The sequence below is a fragment of the Eublepharis macularius genome, chromosome 12, assembly GCF_028583425.1.
Source record: "Eublepharis macularius isolate TG4126 chromosome 12, MPM_Emac_v1.0, whole genome shotgun sequence".
In the NCBI taxonomy this organism is placed as follows: domain Eukaryota; kingdom Metazoa; phylum Chordata; class Lepidosauria; order Squamata; family Eublepharidae; genus Eublepharis; species Eublepharis macularius.
The window spans coordinates 36,884,443-36,906,983 of NC_072801.1; the positions used below are offsets into that span (position 1 = coordinate 36,884,443).

The 22,541-nt window shown below is 45.0% G+C and overlaps 1 protein-coding gene across 7 annotated transcripts in view; it reads left to right on the top strand.

Annotated features, from left to right (window-relative positions):
• The window catches only part of STARD3 (StAR related lipid transfer domain containing 3), a 39,491-nt gene extending 19,390 nt beyond the window's left edge, over nucleotides 1-20,101 (top strand). For all 7 annotated transcript variants that reach the window (XM_054992800.1, XM_054992801.1, XM_054992798.1 and 4 more), the window contains 14 exons: nucleotides 866-1,148; nucleotides 2,538-2,615; nucleotides 2,920-2,997; nucleotides 3,111-3,164; nucleotides 3,522-3,639; nucleotides 5,235-5,333; nucleotides 6,017-6,069; nucleotides 8,280-8,372; nucleotides 9,936-9,998; nucleotides 10,870-10,965; nucleotides 11,427-11,506; nucleotides 11,586-11,690; nucleotides 15,839-15,932; nucleotides 17,326-20,101. In XM_054992800.1, the coding sequence (XP_054848775.1) occupies nucleotides 939-1,148; nucleotides 2,538-2,615; nucleotides 2,920-2,997; nucleotides 3,111-3,164; nucleotides 3,522-3,639; nucleotides 5,235-5,333; nucleotides 6,017-6,069; nucleotides 8,280-8,372; nucleotides 9,936-9,998; nucleotides 10,870-10,965; nucleotides 11,427-11,506; nucleotides 11,586-11,690; nucleotides 15,839-15,932; nucleotides 17,326-17,430 (1,326 nt within the window). In that variant the 5' untranslated portion in view covers nucleotides 866-938 and the 3' untranslated portion in view covers nucleotides 17,431-20,101. The remainder of the gene's footprint in view (nucleotides 1-865; nucleotides 1,149-2,537; nucleotides 2,616-2,919; nucleotides 2,998-3,110; nucleotides 3,165-3,521; nucleotides 3,640-5,234; nucleotides 5,334-6,016; nucleotides 6,070-8,279; nucleotides 8,373-9,935; nucleotides 9,999-10,869; nucleotides 10,966-11,426; nucleotides 11,507-11,585; nucleotides 11,691-15,838; nucleotides 15,933-17,325) is intronic.
• Nucleotides 20,102-22,541: the final 2,440 nt, after the last annotated feature.

Consider the following 22,541-nt stretch of genomic DNA (forward strand, 5'->3'; position numbering starts at 1 on the left):
TTGGATGTCCCAGTTGATGATTGCATTGACTTATACTGTATAATCTGACTTGAGTCTCAGTGAGGAAGGCGGACTATAAAGAACATAAATAAATGAGTTGCTGCAGCAAAGCAGTGCATAATTAATGTATGTAACACCTTAGGATTAGTGGTAGCTCCTGGTTTAGACTGACTTAAAAAGGGATTAGACAGTCTTAGAAGGTAAGTCCATCCTAGCTTGGAGACCCTGTATGTGTGGATGACAGTTTTGAGGGAGCAGTGGCAACAACAGGGCTTGTGTTCTCTTAATGTGGGTCTTCTGGGGCATTTTATCAACCACTGTGGTAAACAAGATGGACCCCCCCCCCCCACTCTGATCCAGAAGAGCACTTTGGTCCTTGCATATTGGCAAGGTGGCAGTAAGCTCTGTTTCTTGGCTCTTGCATGGGGTCCACGAACATTGGCCATATATTGGCATTCAAGATGTTTGGAGTCATTTTGCTTCTCCTTAGCTGATCCAGTCTCCATTCCACAGGAAAGTGTGGGAGGGAGCTCCCCCCTTGGTGGCTATGAGCCACCTGTCCTCAAGTGTGCTTCAGAACCTTTTACTTGACTCTGCCTCTCCCCCTCAGCTTCCTAATTTTTTTAATGCAAATAACACATGTGGGAGCCAGTATTGTTTAGTGGAGGTTTCAGTTCCTCACTCAGCCATAAAGTTTACCAGATGACTGTGATCCAGTCATGCTTTCTCATCCTAACCTACCTCATGAGGGTGTAGTGAGGCTTAAAGGGCGTATCCTCCATAAGGGCTTCCCTGATCCACTCGGAAGGAAGGGAGCTGTTAAATGGCTAAGAGGTCTCATCTTCCTGTTGTCTCCTGCCAACAGATGAGCCATCAGTGAGGTCACAGATGACACGTCTGTGCGTGAGCCCCCAAGGACTCCCCCAATCTGTCCGAGGATGAGCAAGCCGTGGGGCTTGCCGAATGGTGACCTGGAGCAGAGCCTTCCCGCCATTGCTTCCTCACTCTCACACAGCCAGGGCTTCTCTCCGCACCACTACTTTTCTCCCGAAAGGAGAAGAATCATTTCTGATGTTCGGAGGACCTTTTGCCTCTTTGTGACCTTCGACCTCCTTTTCATCTCACTCCTCTGGATAATTGAGCTGAACGTGAGTCAGGGAAGGCCGGCTTTGGGGAAAACGGGTTTTCTGCCTTTTCCAAAATGATCGGGAATGCTGAAAGTGGTGTTCTCCCAGTGTTACCATTTGTATAGCTGCAGCAGCTAGCAAGGTGAGTTACAGAAATGCCTTGCAAGTCCACTCCCAGCGCAACTTCCTTTGCAAAGCTGCCTAGGCTAAAATCAGTGTGCCAGACTCCTCCATCACTGCTCATGTGATGGATCTCTCTGGTGTGCTGCTGCTGCTGGAATCATGTCAGAAGCAGTCAGTAAGTCTGTCTTGTGGCCTGAGTGTTGTTGCTCCCTGGGCAATGCTGAGGAAGTGGTGCTGCTCGGAGTCAAAGGCCCCTCTGGAGACTGCACCTCTGCTTGCCCTGCTTATCCACATAGGTTGCCAGAAATCACGTGATCCTCCAGCTGCCAATTATTGTCCTATTTAGAACCTTGCTTATTACGTGATTGCTTCTCTTAGGGTGGGAGAGGGGTGAACACCTTGTTTCCTGGGGGTGGATTTATGTGAACTCACTTCTGCCTTGATTTTGTAAAGAGTAAGCTAGACGGACTGGGAGCTCTTGTTTCTGGCTCAAAAGATAACAAAAATAAGCCCTAGATTGATAGTGATTCATTTCTAGTTCTGATCATTGGGTCAGAAGGGAAGATAAACCGACACATTGGTCCTCCTCATTTAGAGAAAGCCAGTGTTTGCTGCAAGGTGGTGTTAGGAGAACGGATGACTCAGACATGTGACCCAGCCTGCGTGCGACAGAGACAAGAGCCAGTCTGCTCTCAGTCAGTCAGCTTCCCGGGCCAGCCAAATCTATCCCCCTGAGGCTCCCCACAGGATTTCTTTTGGAGGAGAGGAGTGTGTCCTGGATTACAGGAGGAATTAAAACAGGTTTTGCCAAACCAATGAAAGCCAAGACCCCACTGGTCTTTGCTTAACTAAAATTGGATGCACATTTTACTCTTACACCCCGAAAAAGCTGGGTGGGGGTGGTAAGAGTAAGGATTAGCTGCCTTCATTTAAGCCTGACCCCACCCCATATTTTTTCTACAAGCCACTGATGGGAATGCTTTTCCGAAGCGGACACAGGCTCACAGCAGTGACTCAAGCAGAGGCGCAGTAAGCAACCTCCTCTGGGCTGCTGTGAGGCTAATTTGTTTCTCAGTATACTGGTCTATCCCAGCTCCAAGTTTTAGGTAGTACAAACTAGCTAGAGAGAGGAGAAAGCCAGGGAGGGAGGGGGGAATGAAGAGATTTCATTCACCAGTGGGTCACGGCTTGAGGGAGTGTGTTAGAAAGTAACACTATAGCTATCATTTATTTATCACACTCGCTGTGTTACTAAATGTCTTTGCCTTTAATCTTGCTAATCCACAGACCTCCAATGGTATCCAGTATAATTTGAAAGAAGAAATTGTCAACTACAACTTTAAATCATCTTTTTTTGATATATTTGTAAGTATTCTGATTAAGATGTAATTTTAAAGGACAGTTAAAGGGAATGTTTATGTCCAGGGGTACATGACCCCACTGAAGGATGTCTAGAGTCAGCAAAAGGGATTTATTGAACACATATTACAGCAAGTGAATATAAAAGCATGCAAGCTTTTGCATTTCACAGAACTTTGTCTCTTCTAATAAAGAATCCTGCAAACTCTGAAAACATGCATGTTCTGTCAGTTTATGATATAAAAAGTGTTTGAGTACTTCATTATTGCCACTTCATGAATACGTTCTGTGTTCCTTGTTTTTACAAAAGCTCTTGGCTGGTTTCCGGTTCTCATTGCTGCTTCTGGGATATGCTGTTCTAAGGCTACGGCACTGGTGGATTATTGCGGTAAGAAGGTGTCTTTTGCTGCTAAGGTAGCATGTTCATTTAATTGTAGCTGCTAGAGAGAATGATGTAACTTCTGATGGCTTTTTCTTGCCTCTCCTTTTCTCCTCCCCAAGATCTCCACTTTGGTGTCCAGTGCCTTCCTGATAGTGAAAGTTATCCTCTCAGATGTAAGTTGCTGCTAACCACAGCAAGTTCCCCCTCTCCTCTCTTCAGGCACTTTTCAAAAGCTTGGGGCAAAGGGTGGCCTGTAAAAAGGATATCTAAAAGCAGCCAATTAAAATGTAACTTCAGAAATTGTCATCAAATCTCCATCTGGTCTGGTTATACAAAAAAAAGGGAGGTGGTTATGAGAGTTTGAAGGTATGTCTAATCCATATTCAGAGCACAGACCCTAATCAGAGTTGACCCCCTTCTAAGTCCATTGACTTCAGATGACTTAAAAGGGTGGATCTCTTGTTTGTATTGAAAATGATCACCAGTGTTTGACTTGAAACATCTCTTCCTTTGTCCCCCCACCCCCACAGCTCCTGGCCAAAGGTGCCTTCGGTTATCTCTTGCCCATCGTCTCCTTTGTCCTTGCCTGGCTGGAAACATGGTTTCTGGATTTCAAAGTGTTACCTCAGGAGGCCGAGGAAGAGCAATGTGAGTCTGTGCATTGATGGAAGGAGTCTTGGCACTACCCACCCAAATTGGCATTGTACTGTTAGAAAGGCAGAAGGGGAGGGGTATGGTCAGGGGCTGTTCTGAAACAAATGTATCAAGCAGCCTGATATGCATTTTAGGACACGGGTTCTGATGGCTTGAGGCCATTTAGTGTTCTTTTTTTTCTGTGCAGGGGAAAGAGCAGGTCATTGATAAGGCAGCGTATACATTATTTGGATAAATAATAAAATGTAGAAATACCCAGAGGAGGACTTCCATTATTTAAGTAAAGATGATAGAAGCAAATGAGCACTTTAATGCTACTATTAAATTAGGAATACAGTCTGAATCCCTTGGAGGAGATAAGCTCTCTATTGTGTTAGGTGCTCAATTGCTTTGTAGATATGATAGCAAAGAGGCCATTGGTCTCTGCGAAGTTTTTAAAAAAAACCAACCAGAGCAGCCCACAGGCAGTGTGGAAAGAGCCCTGCCTTTGCACAAAGGTGTTGCATGCATGTATGCAGCTTCCTTGTGACCATCATGTACAGCAGAATGTAAATTGTGTTTGCATTGGGTTGTCCTGTTGGGTTCTGTGATTCAGAACTTCAGTAACTCGAAACTCAGAATAAATTGACAAGGAGGGAGGGAAAGGCCTGATGATATTTCCATGTTGTCTTGTCGCCATGAGGGCTAGAAAGCTGTTTTTTAGAAGGCTGAAGATTGCAGACTGATGAGGCTAAAAGTGGAGAGAGCAGGGCTGTCTGGTTCATTTTACATATGGCTCATACCTGCCATCATCACCAAAGATGCTCAGATGTCAACTTAAATAGCAGATTCAGCGCTGGGCCCAGCAACTTGACAGACATGCCGAAATATGTGCCATTTGGCTTATGCAGTGCTAGTCTAAAGGGTCTGTTGCAAAGTCATCTTTGTCAGGCCAGTTTTTTCCCCCTCACACCTCTTTTTGGAGAACCTGCTAACTGGCCTTTCTTGGGAATGGAATGCAGCACACAGTCAGTGTGTTTTTCCCAACTGAGCTGTGCTCCACTACCTCCCACTGAGAGACTTTGGGCTCAGAGCATAGAACAAAGAGGCCAGCCCTTGTGTGCCCACCCCCTTCAAGAGATTAGGGGGCAGGTTTTTTCCTGTTTTGCTAATGTTTGCACTGCTGATAAAACTCTGCCGACATTTCTGTTGGAGTTGCTTATTATAATGGCTGCCCTGTTTGACTCCAGTGAAACAGTCGTCCCCATTGTCTACAGGGAAGCAAGGATTCCTGAGAGGTTCACTCCTTCTCTTCAAGCGCAGTCTTGTATTTTTTCCCCAAACAGGAGTAGGGTTGTGCAGCTTTAAGTCCTGGATATAATGTTACAGCCAGGATGGTATAGTAGGAAAGAGTGCTGCATCCTGTGGGTTGACATCTGCTCAACCAGGACTCTCACTGGGAGATCTTGGCTTATTTACTCTCTTCCATCCCAGCCAACCTCACAGAATTTTTGTGAAGATAAAATGGAGGCAAAAAGAACTGAAGGAAGGGTGTGGTGAAATGGTCATAATTATGAGTTAGCATAAGTACTTTTTTCTTCCCTTTTCAGGGTACTTGGCGGCTCAGGCTGCAGTGGCCCGTGGACCCCCTCTCTATTCAGGAGCGCTCTCCGACGGCCAGTTTTATTCCCCTCCAGAATCTGTTGCAGGTGATGAACAGTTCTTCACCCGGGGCCCACTGGCAGACATTTGTGTTTCAGTTCTGGATTGTTGGGCTAGCAAAATGTGGCTTCTGGTAGCAGTCCAGTGACAGTAACATCAGAGGCACAGACTCACTCCCTGAGGCTTAATAGCTATCTGTACCTCTTTTTGATTGAAGGAGGAATTAAGAAGAGAGCTAGCATAAAGGGTGCCATTTCTGTGCCCTGTTTTTAGAAAAGTTGGGTGAGTATTTCAGGAATAGAGCCTTTTCCACACCCCTGGTTGGAGTGCCCCTCCTGGGTCTACCCCGTGGCCTACCAGCTTCAAGCTAAGCCCCTCAGCACTTCTGCAGGGTCTTGCCTTGGACTGGGCTAGCAGTGGTGGTGCAGGCCTGGAAAGGAATGCCAGAAACTTCCTGTTCTGCTGATGCATAGGTGTGATCCAAGTCCCTGTGGTTCATCAACACCTTCCTCACTGTGCCTTGCCAAGCAGTTGCTTGGGAGGCTGGTAGAAATCTTTGCAGAGCCTCTGCTCTGGAGCTAGTGAACAGAGCACATGCCCTGTTTTTTCCCTGACTGGCTTGAGTCACTGCACTGTGTTTGGGCCGGTAGCACATAAATGCCTCTTCCCATCTTTCACTTATATATTCTCAGTTTTCCAAACTGTTCCCTTTTTTTTTCTCTATCCTTAGGGTCAGATGAGTCAGACGATGAGCTACTGGGAAAGAGGGAACTAACCAATGAAGTAAGCCTGGGGTGGACTTGACCTTATTGCTGCTGCCTTTCATGTGTGCTTCTGATAGGATGTTAAAGCCCTCACCTTCGACATTTGCCTCATTGATGTGGCGTAGATAGCATCTGGTGTGCATGTAAAGGCTTACCACAGTGAATGAACAGATGCGCACACGAAGATGTCCAGAAAGTTGAAAGCTAGGGTGTTGGATTTAATGTGGCAAGCACATGGGCAAAATCAACAGCTGCCCATACATGTACGTTCTCTGTGCTGGCCCCCACTTTATGGAATGGGGTACCTGAGGAGGTTAGGAAAGCTCCTATTCTCCTGGCCTTCTGCAAATGATGCAAAACTGAATTATTCAAGAGGGCTGTACTGTAAGGAAGTGGTCTCAAAAGAGATCATTCAGTAAAGGGATAGGAAACCCATCAGAAAAGGGATAAGGAGAGATCACAGCCTTTACTATTATTATTGTAAATATTGAGGGACCATAGACTTCACTACTATTGCTGTAAGAATGGCCCTACTGGGTAGTTCCTGTATTGATTAATATGTCAGTCGTAGTATTGCTTGTGCTCTGTTTTAGCATTTCTTCAGCTCTGTATTGGTTTTTAAACCTTTGCAAATATGCATGTATACACCCATTACATATTTATTGAAATGTCGATATTGACTGTACTTACTGACTCATACTGTGTAATCCACCTTGAGTTTCAGTGAGGAAGACGGACTATAAATAACATAAATAAATAAAATGAAGAGTTTGAATCATTGAATGTATTTTGGAAATGCTGTCTGTCTTAATTTGATTTCATGGGGCTTTTGTAAAAGGAGGCAGTAACTCTTAAAGCTGCCAGTCTGAGTCAGACCCAGTATTGCCTCCTCTGACCGGCAGTGGCTCTCTAGGGTCTCAGGCAGAGGTTGTTCGCATCATCTGCCACCTGACCCTTTTTAACCTGCAGATGCTGGGGATTGAACCTGGGTTCTTCTGTGTTCAAAGTGGATGCTCTGCCACTAAGCCATGATCCTCTCTTTGCATGCAACCAGTGTCCAGGAAGGAAGCAGGACCTTTTCTCTGAGTCATCTATGCATTCATAATAGAAAGCCTGGAGAGTGCTTGTTAGTCCTACTGTTGCAGTGGTTGTGTGTGATTTATGCCTACCTGCAGCTTTGGCAGGGATCCTCTCACTCACTGTTCTGCTCTGTCATTTGTGAGTCACTTCTCCAAAACAATATTGTGGCTTCCATTGTTCTTTAGCTATCAGCCCAGCCCTCTGGTGGCTGTCTGGCTGTTACCACAAAAATTTCTTTAAACCTTGTTGTAGCATCAAACTCATAGGAAGTGAATATTTCAGAGTTCCCAACTCCAGATCTTGCTTTTCCCAAACTCAGAGTCTTTGGCTAGTTCTGATATAGGACAACACGATGCTCACCAGCAGAACTCTTCCAAAAGCAAAAGCCTCATTAGATGCACGGAAGGAAGCGCTTTAGCCATGAATTGTCATTTTCTCTCAGCCACTGGGGGGCAGCATTGTTCCCTTTCATCAGACTGCTTAGGGTGGTCATTCACAAGGGCTGCTGCTTACATTAAGACATGGCTTTTGTAGAACTGGGGAGGGGAGGGGCACAAGTGAACAATTACCTGTGTTGCTGAAGGGCCACGCCCGGCCTGGCAGCAGTTGCCCCTCACCACAGACAGGTGGCAGGCAGACCTGTTTGTCTTGTGGTGAGTAGCAATTGTGAACAGGTAAGTGGCCGCATGCAGTACTGTGAAGAGATGGGAAGGAGGAGGTGCGGAGGGAAAGGCCATGGCCAGCTGGAATGTTAGGCAGGTGGGGTGGCTTGCTAAAAGGGTTTGTAAGGCTGGTCTTGGATCCTGCTTTACTGCAGAAGCTCATAGGTGAGTAACCATGAATTAACTTTTTTTTAGAAAAAGCAAAAAGGTAAATACTTCTGCAGTACTTACTGCCCCAATAGGGGGAGGGATTAAACTAATGATGGGCTTCATGAGAGGCTCCAGTGAGTTTGCAGAGGGAAGTGGTTTTTTTTCTTATCGTCAGCACACTACTCAGAATCCCTTCTTCTCTGCCACGGTCACTTAACCAGAAGGCGTGATCAAAGCAGGTCAGGAAGTTGGGATGTATGAGAAGTGGTCTCTGTGCGGGTGGGTGGCTGTTGCTACGTCATGGTCTGTTTGGAACTAAATCTGAGCTTTGTCCTAGGAGAGGGAATATGTTGGGCAAGGCAAGATGGCCATGGAAGCAATGGATCAGATCCTAGCTCAAGAAGAAAACTGGACCTTTGAGAGATGCAGTGTAAGCGGATGGTTTCTTCGTGACCGTAAGGCCCCATTAGGGTCTTCCCCATGGGTCAGTTTTAAACAGAAGTAGTGGCCGGTTCTCCAGAGTGCAGCCCTCCCTCACTTATGGTATGAGTGGGCGTTTTTCAAGTTCCTCAGAAGTAACTTGGCATGCTTTTATAAAACTGGGAAATATTACCATGAGACGAGAAGTTCTTGTAATTCTTTTTGATGTTTCCTTCACAGTAAATAGAGGTACTACCCTTAGGAAGAAAAAGACAGAATTTTGTTTTTCAGAATAATTATGCAGAGTCTTTTACAAAGTGGTAACTGTATTGCAAACCGGAGTTGCCAATTAGTACCATTCTTTTTAAAATAAAATTCTGTAAATGTGATTGGCGGGGGGGGGGAGATGCCCATGCAGTTGGGTTTCTAGAAATTATTTTTTTAAAAACTCATATCTTGTTTATATAGCTCCAAGAGGCTCTCAGAGTGGCTTGAGGGGGGAATTCTTCACTATAAAGTCACATTAAAAACTAGTATTGGGAGCACACAGTGTACTTTCTGTGGCATCTGATTGCTCTGCCCTCATCCTTTCCTAAGTGTTGAAAGCAGAGGTCTACAGCCTTGGCCTCTGCCCTGCTGTACTGAGACAAGGGAATGTGGCTCAGTAGCTGGAGGTTGCTCATCATTTGGTGCTAGCAGTTGATAGTTGCTAGGTAGCAGTGCCTGCTGAGAATTGCTTGTATCTACAGCCCTAAAATGAGAGATAGGGAGCAGCAGAACTGTAGAAGCCCAAAAGCAATCCGAGACAAATGAGAGGACCTGCTGAGAACGCATGGGGTAAGCCACGGCTGCACAAATGTAAGGACATGGCCGTGTTCTCACTGATCAGGGATGGGTCTTGAGTGCTTCTGCTTCTCCTACCATTGGCTTACAGAACAAAATATGCAAAAACCATCAATGTAAGCAGGTTTTTTTCAATTTACATAATTGGTCTTTCTGGCACTGAACATTATGAGTGGAGAGTCCAGCCAGATTACGTCTTCCTCTTGTGTTCCATCATAACATCCATTTGTCTGGTATGTGTTTGTCCTGCACCTTCTCCAAGGAGCTCAGGGCAGTGTACATGGTTCCCTGTCCCCCATTTTATCCTTGCAGTAACCCTGTGAGGTAGGCTAGGCCTCCTAGATCCCAGTCCAGCTTTCTGTTACACTACACTGGCACTCTCTTCTTGCCTGGGATTGTGCATTTGTGCACCAAATTAGATCCATGAGGGGAGTGCCAAAAGGCATTTTTGATGGTTTCCCCCTTCTTTGGAATGCTGTCTCTGGACACTTACCAGTGCCTGAGTTGGTGCATTTTCTGAGGATGATGTGGTGCTGGATTGGCCTTCAGAGGTTGTGGGTAGGATAGCCTGTTTAGCACACTCTTCTCCATCCTGTACTCTTTGAATGGAGTGGACTGTCCATCAAAATAAATGATTGTAAACAAGAGTGAATCAACTGCAGAAGCTCTCGGAAGAGCGTGTCCTGTTTTGGGCTGTGGAACTCATGTGCCTTCCCCACTTCTTTTGCAGGACTTTGGAGACACCATTCACACCCTTGAAATGCCATTCTATGGCAAGGTTTTCATTCTCAAGGTATGGTGCCAGGATGATCCATGGAATGCAGCTACCACCATATCAATAAGTGACATCTCGCTTATTGAGAAAATGGTGTTGTGTGCCTACCTGTAACCATTTCATTTTCTTTCCACTTAAGCGGGGCCCAAAGCAGAGTCTCTTCTTTTCTGAACTCCCGGATAAACTGGATAGGATTGGCTGGTCAGAACTAACATATGGAAGAAGTATTCTCTTTAAGACTGCAAGGGGAGGTGAACGGATGTTGCTTCTCTAACCGCACTGTCCATGTTCCCCTTCATAGAGGGGTTAATGGTTTCTAAGTGCCAATACAGCAACTGTATGTTGCCCAGGAGAAGCAGCATGGCTGAAAGCATGCCAGTGTTCCTCACTGTTGAGCACTCCCAGTGCCCTTCAAGCTTGATAGACAAGCTCTTATTTGAGGAGCTTTATGTGAAACACTGTTATTGGGTGCTGGGAGCAAGAAAGACATATCACAATGTGAGTCTTTGATTGCTGGGGAATGATAAGTAGACAGGTTTTAGTACTTGCTTTCTGTAGGTTTTGCTTATTTTCAGCCCCTTCAAGACCCTTGGGAGGGATGGTGTTCAAGAGAAGGCTGCAAATGAAACCCATAGAAGTGGTATATAACTTGAGTTATATCATGGTGGTGCCGGGGTTTATGATGATCTTGTAGTAGCCGATCTGTCTGATAGCGCCTGAATTTTAATGTGTTAATACGTTAATTGGTTGTTATTGTATTTTAACAGTATATTTGTTGGAAGCCACCCTGAGCCTGCATGCAGGAAGGGCAGGGTATAAGTTGAATAAAATAAATAAATAAAAATAAGTGTTTGAGCCAGGCTCTTAAAAAGTGCCACTTTCTTTGCAGGCTGTTCTACAGTGTCCTGCTGAGATAGTCTACCAGGAGATGATTCTCCAGCCTGAGAAGATGGTCCTATGGAATAAAACCTTGTTAACATGCCAGGTAAACAGTTCATAACTGGTCACTTGAATCAGCCTGTTGCTACCAGTGACATGTTTCTTAAAGTAGCCTCTGGTGATGGTAACTCCTTGTCTAGTGGCACCTTAAAGACTTAACAGTATTTTATTCCATTATGAATTCTTGCGGATTAGAGACTACTTCTTCAGCTGCATGCATCTGAATAATTGGGCTTTCAGTCTAGAATATTGCTTTGTTAGTCTGGCCTCAATTAACAACCAGATGTTTAATGGGGCATGTTCGATATCTGTGTACCAAATCAAAGCATTTTGCTGGCTTGGAATTTTAGAAGATTCATTTGTGTGGAGGTACTGGACACTCTGTCAGAAATCTTTATCCGTCTCACAAAGCAGGATTTCTTGAATGAGAAGCCCATGCCCGATTTCTTTGACTAGTTTACCTGCAGAGATGAGTAAAAACTTGCTCTTGTTTCTCTCTCTCCATAGATCTTGCAACGAGTTGACGACAACACGACAATATCCTACGACGTGGCTGCGGGTGCCGCTGGCGGTGTGGTTTCCCCCAGGTGGGTGTGGGCTTGGCTAACCAGGTCCTTCCTTTTTGACTGAGTTGGTGACCTCTTGCTTTCCTCTTTGTGGCCCCAGGGACTTTGTTAATGTGCGTCGGATTGAGAGAAGGAGAGACCGCTACATTTCAGCAGGGATGGCAACGGTTCACAGCTCGCGCCCACCAACTTCCAAATATGTCAGGTAAAAGCATTTGGTTGTTGAGGGTCTCAATTGATTACCTTTAGGCTTCTGCCATCACAAAGGTTTCCAGTGGGTAACAGCATTGAAACATTCAGTTTCATCTGTAACTTCTGGGGAGCTGGAGGGGGTTGAGGGTTAAATTTTTCAGTTGAAGTGCATCTCGAGAAGATATAAGCGCAGTTAACAATAACATCAACCAGCCAATTAAAAAAGAAATATATCCACTGGCTTGGATCCTGCAGATCCATGGCACTTTCTTCCAGGTGGGGTTACCAACTTCAGGGCGGGGCCTGAAGTTCTCTGGGAATTGCAGCTATTTTCCAGTCATCAGAGATAAGTTGCCCTGAAGGAAATGGCAACTCTGGAGGTGACGTCACAACCCCTGCTGTTCCTTTTCCTCAAGCTCCTCCCTTCCAGTCACCATCCTCAAGTCTCCAGGAGTTTTCCAAACCTGTCTCCAGCTCAAGACATCTTGTGTCATCCTTCTGTTGGAGGAAGGAACAGTTAGTGAAACAGATCCACAGGATCCAATCCACCAACTTTAACTTTTTTTACTCACAATTTTAAGAGATTATTTACTGGTCCTGGGAAATTTAGGTATATACCTATTTAGATTTAAATTTTCTCCTGGCCTCTATTTTTACTACAATTTTCATTAAGGTTTGGGAGGCGGGAAATTTAAAATATTCTTATGAACCTGAGGTCCCGCACTAACAGCAAATTTTACAAGTATAATAATTCCGTGGACAAATAACTGCCAGATCTGCTTTTAAACCTCCTCCCAGAAATGCGTAGACATATCTGAGAATTGTGTTTCAGAACTTCACAGTTACTAGGTGTGGCTGTCAAATACATAAGAAACCAGATATTGAGCATCTACTGTCTATTAAACCAAATATCTGTGGTTGTAATTTAAAGAGTATCTGTTGTCCTGCCGTGATGACTTCATGTTGATTTTTTTTTTTAGTTCGTTGCACTTAAATTTTTACATTTTCTTTGCTGTTCTTCATATACTGCACCATTTTTGTTTCACATAACATCATATCTGCCTGCTTCATAAAGCATGCTTATACCCCACTGGTGCATAAAGTGTGTGCTTGGGGAGGGGTTCTGATTTTAAACCTCAGAAGAAGTAGGTGGATGAGGGAAGTTGGACCTTCCTTCCTGCCACTCCTTCTGGTTCATTTCTCCCTGGCTTAATTCATTCTTACAACCCAGTTTAGATCCCAGAGGAGTTCCGCTACTCTCCTCCACGTCTCTGTCACCCTCTAGGCAGACACCATACAAGAAGGGGAGGGGGCATGTAAGCCATATTCGTGGCTGCTCCTGTCCTCTTTTGGTCGTAGCTGGGTCAGGTTCTTTTATCGTGGTTGTGAGGCTGAAAAAAGTTTGGCTAGGAATCCCTCACTTTTGTCAAAAAGAAGATGATGTTCCCCATCATGGGAATATATTTGATCTTCAGTGGTTGAAAATACTGAGATGTTAACCACAAAGGTGAAACTCTCCGTGACTGACAGCTTCGTCCCAGGGGGGGAAGGGTGTTTGGTTCCCATGGATTCATTCCTTTGACAGGAGTGCTTTTCCATGGTACAGAGAGGCCTTCCACCAACACAAGACTCCCTTCTGTGGAAGGCTCCTTGTGCTGCAGGAATGAACCATTGTTTGCAGATTGGATCCATGGGCCATGCAACCTGAGATATTCCAGTTGGAGGACCTGTGTGCCTGATTTCTCATGGCTCTGTATATTCTTGAGGCGAGGAATGTTCCGACATATCCTTTTCTTGAAAGCTGTTCGTTGCACCACCGATTAAATGCATATAGCCATGGCATGTCAAAGGAGCTTCTCTTATTCACTTTGTGTGAGCATGCACAAACACATCCTGCATGTGACTCACAATCTATGAATGTGTGAGTACACATGCACACACTCCTCCTGTAACCCAAGAACCACTTTCCAGTGATGCTCCTCTTCTGCCACTCTTCCTGAGCGCCAGCCTTTCTGCCACTCCTTGCTGCCGTCTTGTGATGAGCAAACCTCTGGCCGAGCATCTCCCAACAACAAACCCTTTTTGTTTTCAGAGCCTCAGATGACCAGCTGGGTGGCTGGGCTCAGCAACTCATTTCCTCAAGGAATCACATTAAAAAGTCATTGACTTTTAGCTTGGAGCCTCTTTGGCTGTTGAGACAATCTGTGATCTGGGCAGTATCCGTTCTGTAGGCCAGAGCAGCCTGGAACTCGCCTGGTGAAAAATGGAGCTCCCTTTTCAAGATAGTATTTCTGTGATTCTTTGGAATTTTTTAAAATGGGGTCCCAGTGTTTAATACAAAAACGCTGAAATGCTAAGTTAGTCTTGGGGAGGATTCTTCATTTTCTGTTTCCACTCTGGGTGGGCACTCTGTGATAAGGTTAGGGAGAAGGCAGGAGGAATGCAGGCCCTCAGTTCCTGTTCCCATTTACAAACCCTCATTTAGGGTAGAGTCTGATTTGGAGCAAGGAGACTTGAGCTGGATGTACCAGTGGGCCTTTGTTGGTGCAGCAGTCGGTCCTCAGTAGGAATAGTTTTTCCACCTGCAGAGAAAGAGAGGAAGGATTATGTCAGTTCCCCCGCCCCCCTGCTGCAGAATCACTTTTACTCCCTGCACTGTTCCTTGGGTCCACTACCTGACTGTGCATCTTCTTGTATTGCATTAGCAGAGACAGGCAAGAGGCCGTCCTAGTTTTGGGTGTGTGTGTTTAATTAGCAGTGGGGAACCCCATCCAGGTTTTGTGTGTGGTATGCAAATGTTGGCCCTGTGATACGATGAGTGTGTATGAATATAGGAATCACATGGAGCATTTGGATATAGCCCCAGTATTCTCATTTTCTGCCCCACTTGCACCGACATAGTTGTGATTGTGGGTCTTTCTGCAAAATCTGTGTTTTAACTATGGCTGCTGATAGCCATTTATAAAACAACCAGAACCTGGAAGCATGTTCCCTTTAGTGGTTGTGGTGGAAGATTGGATGGGTCTGAGAGCTGATTTTAATGTTTGTGAAATTGGCTGGCATAGAACACTTCAGTCTTTGGGACTTTAGTGTAATGCTGTGTCAGTGTTTTCTTTTTTAACATTAATGTTTTGTTGTACAGCTGGCCCCAAATAACTGTTCTTTAATAGCAAAGGTGTGACTTAATACCAAGGCTGCATGTGTTTTCCATTAAAGCAATTAGAATTTTGCAGTGTGTCAAGTGGCTTATAAAATGTAAATAGAGCAAATTTCTATATATTTGTTCCTACTATAACCTGTTCTGCATTTTTTTCCCGTCTGCATAGTTCATTCTGGTTTTGCTGGCCCTGGGGAAAGCCAGTGAGATTGAAAGCACACCCACCTCCTCCAACTACTGCAAATGCTGTTCAGCTACTTCTTTGCATTCTGAGATGTCACTAGACATTGCCCACATATTTTCAGCACATGAGAACTTAGAAACTTAAGTTTCTCAGGAAGCTACATGTTGCACTTAGTATCATTTTCTGTATTTCCATGGGAGAGTCTCTTCCCTGGAGATTTTCAAGTCAAGGCTATTGTGTGTCTGCATGTGGGGACTCCTTTCCTGAAAGTTGTAGCCTAGCCTTAGTCCCTGCCCTTTTCTTGCTTTGGTGGCACCGCAGTTCTAGGGAATAGCTTTTCCATAAAGTTCACCAGAGCCATGTGTGTGTAGACCTTCCAGTGGCAAGCCAAAACTGACCTCTCCCTAAGGGGATCCTGCTTGCTCATGGCCAAGTCAGCAAGTGTTTCCATGAAGGTAATGGAAACCCAAGGGATGCCTATTTTGCAACATCTTTTACTGATTTAAAATTATTTCTTAGTTTGCTTTCTGTAAAACATTTCCAGAGTGACTGAAAACTGATTTATTTCACAACTGTTTTTATATGCGTGTATAATTCTCTCAAACTTTTAACGTAGGGCTTTACAACATCACTAGAAAGAATTTTCAGCTGGAACATTAAAAACTTTAGAGTACCTATTTGCTACTTTTGTGCTTTCATCGCATGCCACCTTCAGATGGACCGCTTGATCATTTTCTAAATCCTGGCCCCTGTGCTACTTGGAACACTCTTCTCCTTTCCTGCTTCTGCTCTGACGGCCAGCTTTCTCTTCTTTTCTCAGGGCGGAGAATGGGCCAGGGGGCTTTGTTGCCTTGAAATGCCCCACGAATCCAAACCTCTGCACCTTGATATGGGTACTCAATGCAGACCTCAAGGTAAAAGCACGTCTGGGATTTTAGGAGCTAAAGAGGGCTTCGGGCCATGAACTAGTCTGCTTCTCCCCAGTTCTGCTTTCTTTCATTGTTCAGAACAATGGGGTAAACTGACCTCTCCCTAAGGGGATCCTGCTTGCTCATGGCCAAGTCAGCAAGTGTTTCCGTGAAGGAAACCCAAGGGATGGATGCCTATTTTGCAACATCTTTTACAGATTTAAAACTATTTCTTAGCTTGCTTTCTGAAAAACATTTCCAGAGTGACAGAAAACTGTTTTATTTTACAACTATTTGTATATATGGATCTAAAAATGCTTATGTCCCACTTCTCCCACCCCAAAGTGAGACCTGAAGTGGGTGGTAACATAATAGTACAGACTTTGAAGGACCAGCGGTCTGACTTGGTAGAAGACAGTTTCCCGTCTAATCAAAAGCACAAGAGATACATTCAATAGGATAATGCTCATCACCACCACCACCACCCTGGTCTTGGACCAGATTTCATGCTGATGAAAAAAAAATCGGCTTTACTGGTGGTGAGTGGTGACAATCTAAATGCCCACGGTCTGGTAGCCAGGGTCACTGTGGCAAGGCCCCGGTGGAAAAGAGGCCTCTGTTCCTGTTGGCAGGATTCCTTGGTTCACACTCACTCAGCTCAAACTGGGATGCAGGACAGGAGCCAAAGATAAAATACAAAGATACATAAAGCAGGGAAAATCAGTAGCAATTGATAAAAATTCGTTTCTATCAGAATGCTAAAAAGCAGCCCTAAAAAAAAGAGTTGAAAGGCACAACAAAACAAGCTCCCTAAGGGCACTCTGCTGCCAGTGTTCTCCTTTAAAATTTTCCTGACCGGCTTCTCTTACCTCATTGGCAGTCCCTGGTGTACAGATTAGGGAGGGTCTTGTAACCTTAAAACACAAGGGACTTCCATTTTGTAAGAGGCCAGTTAGCAGCAGGGGTGTGCGGGGGGTGGTATTCTTCCTTCAGAAGGCCTGCTATTCTGCTGTCAAGGCAGTGGCTAGCAATGGGATGTAAATTGTGCTCCTGCTGTAATGCTGGCCCATGGATCCACCACAATGTGAGCAGAGGCAAGCCGTTAAGCAGAAAAGGAAACATTTCTGTGATATCTATTGTTAATAAGCAATGGGTTGTTAACAATGCCAGTCTATTTTGAGTTTTATGCTCAGGATGCCATACTTTCCCATTTGATTCTCCCAACAATCCTGCAAAGTAAGCTAGGCTGTGCGTGTAGGTGTTTGACCCTGTTCATTCACTGGATTTAGAGGCTAAGTCTGGGTCTCCCCAGAACTAGCCTGACACTCAAAACAAACGGCTTCATAATGTGCATATGAAGCAAATGTTCAGATTTCACTCTTATGTGTTTTCCTTTCAGGGTCGGCTTCCCCGATACCTCATCAACCAAAGCTTAGGTGCCACCATGACAGAGTTTATGTTCCACTTGCGCAAACGGGTTACGGAGGTCACAGCACGGTCTTAAGTTCTGGGCATTCTTTGCTCTGTTGTTGCCTTTGGAGGGTGCTCAGCCCAGCAAGTTCTGAAGAATTGGAGTCCATTTTCTTCCTACTGGAGTGGAGCAATCCTGTCTATCTGCTGGCTTTCAGCAATGGGCAAAGAGCCTCCTGCAGCATTTTCAGAATAAGCGCCAGAGAAGTTGATCAAATGGCAAAGTGGAAGCAAGACTACATAAGGTCTCAACTGGAGCAAATTGGAGAGAAGCACCACAGTGTCTTCCTCAGATGATCAAAGTTAACATTGCTACTGGAATCTGAGCCACTTTGGGTTTAATGATGTGCCAAATCCCTTCACAATCACGCTTCCAGAATCTAAGTGCTTTACCTGTATAACTTTTTGTGGACATAATCGTCTTGATTTCTGTTGGCTGTGTGCCCAGAAACTTATCCAGATGCCTTTCATAGGAGAGTTGGACAGCCTGGCAGATCCAGCTTGGGGAGAAGGGGTAGCAGTTGAAGCTGGACACTTTTCCATCCTGCTCTGAAGTCCAAGAGCCTAGCACTGCCTTCCCTCGTCAAGCGCTGTGTACATTTGGAGAGGTGACTGTCCAGGTTTCTGGGTGCAAGTTGCTTGTTGCATCCTTGTGACAAGGAGCTGGTTATCCTGCCATCTGTTGAGTATGCAGACCTTGAGAGGTGGCGCTAAGCGAACCCTTCTACTAATCATGTCTTTGCCTCAGTTCCTTCTTGCCTGGCTTTAATTGAGAGCAGCAAACCCCACCTCTCCAAGTACAAACTGACCCATTCTACAGTGGCTGGCAACTTTTGGGTTTGTTTTTTGGTCTTCCACTCCATTCTGATCCTTGAGACCCACAGTCTGTTTATATCCCCCCAAAAGCTCAGAGTGGTGGTAGAGGAACCTGATGCTTTGCAAAGTAATAGCAGAGAGAGGGGGGGGGGCACCTTGGACTCATCTGCTTGGTACTGTCTCGTCTCAGAAAACCTTGGTTCTGTCTTCCCTACCTCTGTTCCATCTAGCACGAGCTGTTAGCTGAAGGAATAGATGGAGATTGCTCAGGCCTGTTATCAAAAAGAAGACTAGTTTCCTCCCGTCACCCTATGAAACTTGCCTTTCTGTGTGTTAACGCATCTGATTTTAAAAGAATAATAATAATAATTGGACATTCCCCCCCCCCAAGCTGTGAACATAATTACTTTGTTAACCCAGAGACCTGAATTTTGAGGTAAATATAATAGAAAGGGGGTTGCAACCCACTTACTTGCAGCTGGCTGGAATGGAATTAACATTTCAAATACTATAAAGGGATCAGGTTTGTTATGGGGGCTGCTAGAGATAATGACAATGGAAATGAAACGTACTTTTCAGTTAAATGTGATATGCTGACTATGTGACATAAAAACCTGATTTCCTAGGTTGACATGTGGGCAAATGCAATGTTTAGGTGCGTGCCAAGGGCTGGCCTGGGCTCCCAGCGGCAGAAGGCTCCTGTGGCTCTAGAACCCCTTGCAGCTGAAAATGTTTCCATGTGCTTTTCCCCTGGAGATGGTAGAAACCACGGCTAGGGCATTCCTCTTTTCAGTCTCCCAAGTGATCTAAGAGCACTCCTACCCCTATGAGCAGCCTTTCCCCAAGGCAGAAGCCACTCTACTAAGCCTGGGCTTTGGGAATGGAACTTCACAGGCATCCGTACCCAGTTCTTGTCAAGCTAGGCACACAAAGCATTTTCTTTAAACTCTGCAGCCTTCCATGATTCTCCCCTGGGGAAGTGAGAATGTTTTAGAAGCAGCAGTAGGGGTTTAGAAGAGTTATAAAGGTTGCTGCGTTAAGGTAGTTGCTTCTGTTCTCCAGTATGGGGTAGCTCCCTATCGGTGGGAAATGGCTTCCAAAGACCCTAAACGAAGCGGAACCTAAAATGGATTTTGAATCTCATGGTAGACCAGGGACCCATAGTGATTGTTCACTGGAGGCATTTTAAGGCCAGTTGGAGGGAGGAGAGCTGGACTGGATATTCAACACTGGTGGGCGTGAGCCATTTGGATACATGTCTTAGTCCAGAGCTGGGCAGCTTGCATGTCTGCCAAGCATCAAGGCTGAGCCTTGTTTTCAACTATCATCATCACTAGCTCTATCTGCTGCTTTTCCTTTTTAGGAAGCTCCCCCCCCCCTCCTTATTTATTGCATCTTGTGTGTTGGGGCAGAGCTTTGAACAAGCCCCGCCCTTTCCCCTGATGTCTTTTAGCACAGAGGGCAGGGCTTGCAGGAAGCACTGCACTGGAAGTTCTACATTGCAGTTCTACATTGCAGGCATGATGGATCTCTAGGGATACAAAGATCAGGGGAAACGGGCTCACCTTCCTAAAATGATGTTTGCTGTGAGTCTGGTAATATTTGTAATCTATGCTGGGGAGATTGACAGGAAGTCACCCTTTTCCTGGGCAAAAGTAGCATTTTTTAAAGAGAAATTGCTATTGCTCTCATTTTAAGCTCCTTGTAAGCTCCTGCCTCATGTGGACAGTGAAAAGGGGCTTGCAAACTTAGTGGATCTAAGAACTATTTTGTTGACCTGTGCAGTGAGGGGTGCACTTCCACCCAGTCATCTTGAACTTGAATAACACACTTGCCTTCTGCCTTGAATCTTTGTAACTTAAAACCAATAAAAACAAGTCAGAAAAATACTCTTGTCTCTGAATCTGCTGCTGTGAATGCTCCTTTTCCTTCATGTTTGAGTCTCCATACAATATGGGCAGCTCTGTTCTCAGGCTCCATGCTGAGGAATTGTTTTTGACTTTTGCTGCAGCCACATCTCTTTCCGAAGAGCTCCTCTTCTATTATCACCACTGGGGGACTTGTAAGGACTTCCAGGGGCCATCTCATTTTCTCCTCCCCTACTATTTCCTTTTTTCCTTCCCCCAAAGCCACCCTAACTTCTCCTCTTTTCTGCTTTCTTTCTTACTTGCTTAAATTCTGACTCAACAGCCAACACACATTCATTGCCCTCCCTTCAGCTTTCCTCCTTCCCTCCCTCTGGCATCCTCTACCTGGGAAAATCAGTTGTGCGGTGCTTGCTGCTGGCCCCAGTTGCACAGTGGGGAAGCTACAAGGACTTGCAAGGGGGCACTATATTTTCCCCAGTATAGCCTTCCTCACACTATTTCCTCTTTCCTTCCTCCTCACAACCCCCATACCCTCATTTTTTCCTGCTTCTTTCTGTACTTCCCACCCACCAACCAAGCTACCTTTAATCAGCTATATTTATTTATGTAGTACATCTATACTCTGGCTTTCTCCACAGTGGGAACCCTAAGAAACTTGCATCATTCACTCCTCCATTTTATCCATACAACAACCTTGTGAGATAAAGTAGCCTCAGGCTGTGACTGGTTAAAGGTCAACCTATAAGCTTTTGAGGCAAAGGGGAAATTTGAACCTGGGGTTTCCCAGATCCGAATCTGAAACTCTAACCACTACACTGGCATTTGTGGGGTGGCTGTTCGGCAGTAGCAAGCAGCTAGTCTAGGTGTGCCATGCATGTCTGGTGGGTTACTGCCGGGCCGGGCCCCAATGACTCCTCCTTCAAAGGCCAAAACAGCCCTGCAAAGGACCCTGCCCCTGATTAGGAATGGCCTCTGAGGGCATTTGTTTCATGAAGCTCCAGGGGCTGCTTCTATTATTGAGGGGAGGGGGACCCTCCTTATAGATTTGATTTTTCTGCAAATGGGGCAATTTTCAGGTTTTTAGAAAGATCTGTCTGTTCACAGCTCTAGTCTCTGTATTTAAGTATCCACAGATTTAGCCATTTTGAGAATTAAGTATGTTGATGATTTACACATTTTGACAGCACTCTTCACACCATGATTCTGAGTGTCTTTTCCCTCCATGTCAGTCCCTCAGACTTCCAGTTCGAAAACCTTACAAGTCTGTCTAACTGCTTTATTGTCTGTGTAGGCCACTGTCTCCATCCTACAGAGAAGACTCTCCTACATAGTCTCTTCTAATTGGCCAGCTTCCAGTTTTGAGTTTAAAGAACAGATTGTAGCAGTGGTCTGCTTGAGCAAAGTGGTGCTAGAGCTGGGCTCGCTGCAAATTCAGCACCTTTCACCCTGTTCCATAAGCACAAGTTGGTCAGTGGCCTGTTGTCTCTGAGAGATTAAAAGTGCCTAGAATCACAATAATGTTGCACAGCAGAACAATAGCGTGGAACAAAACTAAAATAGAGATTATTGTACTATTATTCTGTTAACTAGCCCCTCTTGTGTTGAAGCGAGCCATCTTCTCACTAAAGCATGTTTCCCCAAGCCTATAAAACCTTCCTGACACTCTCCAAAGACACAGACTGTGTATAACCCTTGGGACATACGCATATAACCCATGAGCATCAGCAGCCCTTAATTTGAGAGTGCTGGTTTCTCGATAAAGCCCCCTGCTCAGCAGTGGTGCTCACTGGGTGGTATGAGGGTCCCTATCTAAGCCAAACTATCTACGCTAGGAGGCAGAGTTAAGAATACAAAGAAATGGCTGCATTCGTGCTGTTCTGGGTTGCTGGAAAGTATGCCCACTGAGGGGAAAGGTGGGCTATAAATGAATGTAAATAAATGGAGTACGTTTTACATGCCAAACGTTCAAAACTTGCCAGGGGTAATACATGCTTTTGAATGTGAAGGTTCTCTGTAATCATTGCTCTTCCATGAATTTGTCTAATGCCCTTGTACAGCTGTCTAAATTTGCAGCCATCGCTATATTCCATGGTAATGAATTTTCCATGTTCTTTTCTTGTGAAGAAATACTTCATTTGATTCTCAATCTATTCCTCATTCTGGTGTTGTCTGTCCCATAAGTAATTTTAGAAATGTCTAATATTCCCTCCACAAGCACATATACTTCCTCTGCCTTTTCTATACACTGAAATGGTTTCAGTTTTTTCTCACACACAAGGCATTCCAGTCCCCTTATCTTGGTTGTCCATTTCTGGAAGCTTTCCAGCTCTACAGTACTCTTGGGATGCAACAACTAGAATTGTACGCAGTTCTGAATGGAGCCATACCATAAATAGATACACGGCCATCATAATGCTGGCTATCCCTTTCCTAATGTTCCCTCACATAGAATTTTCCTATT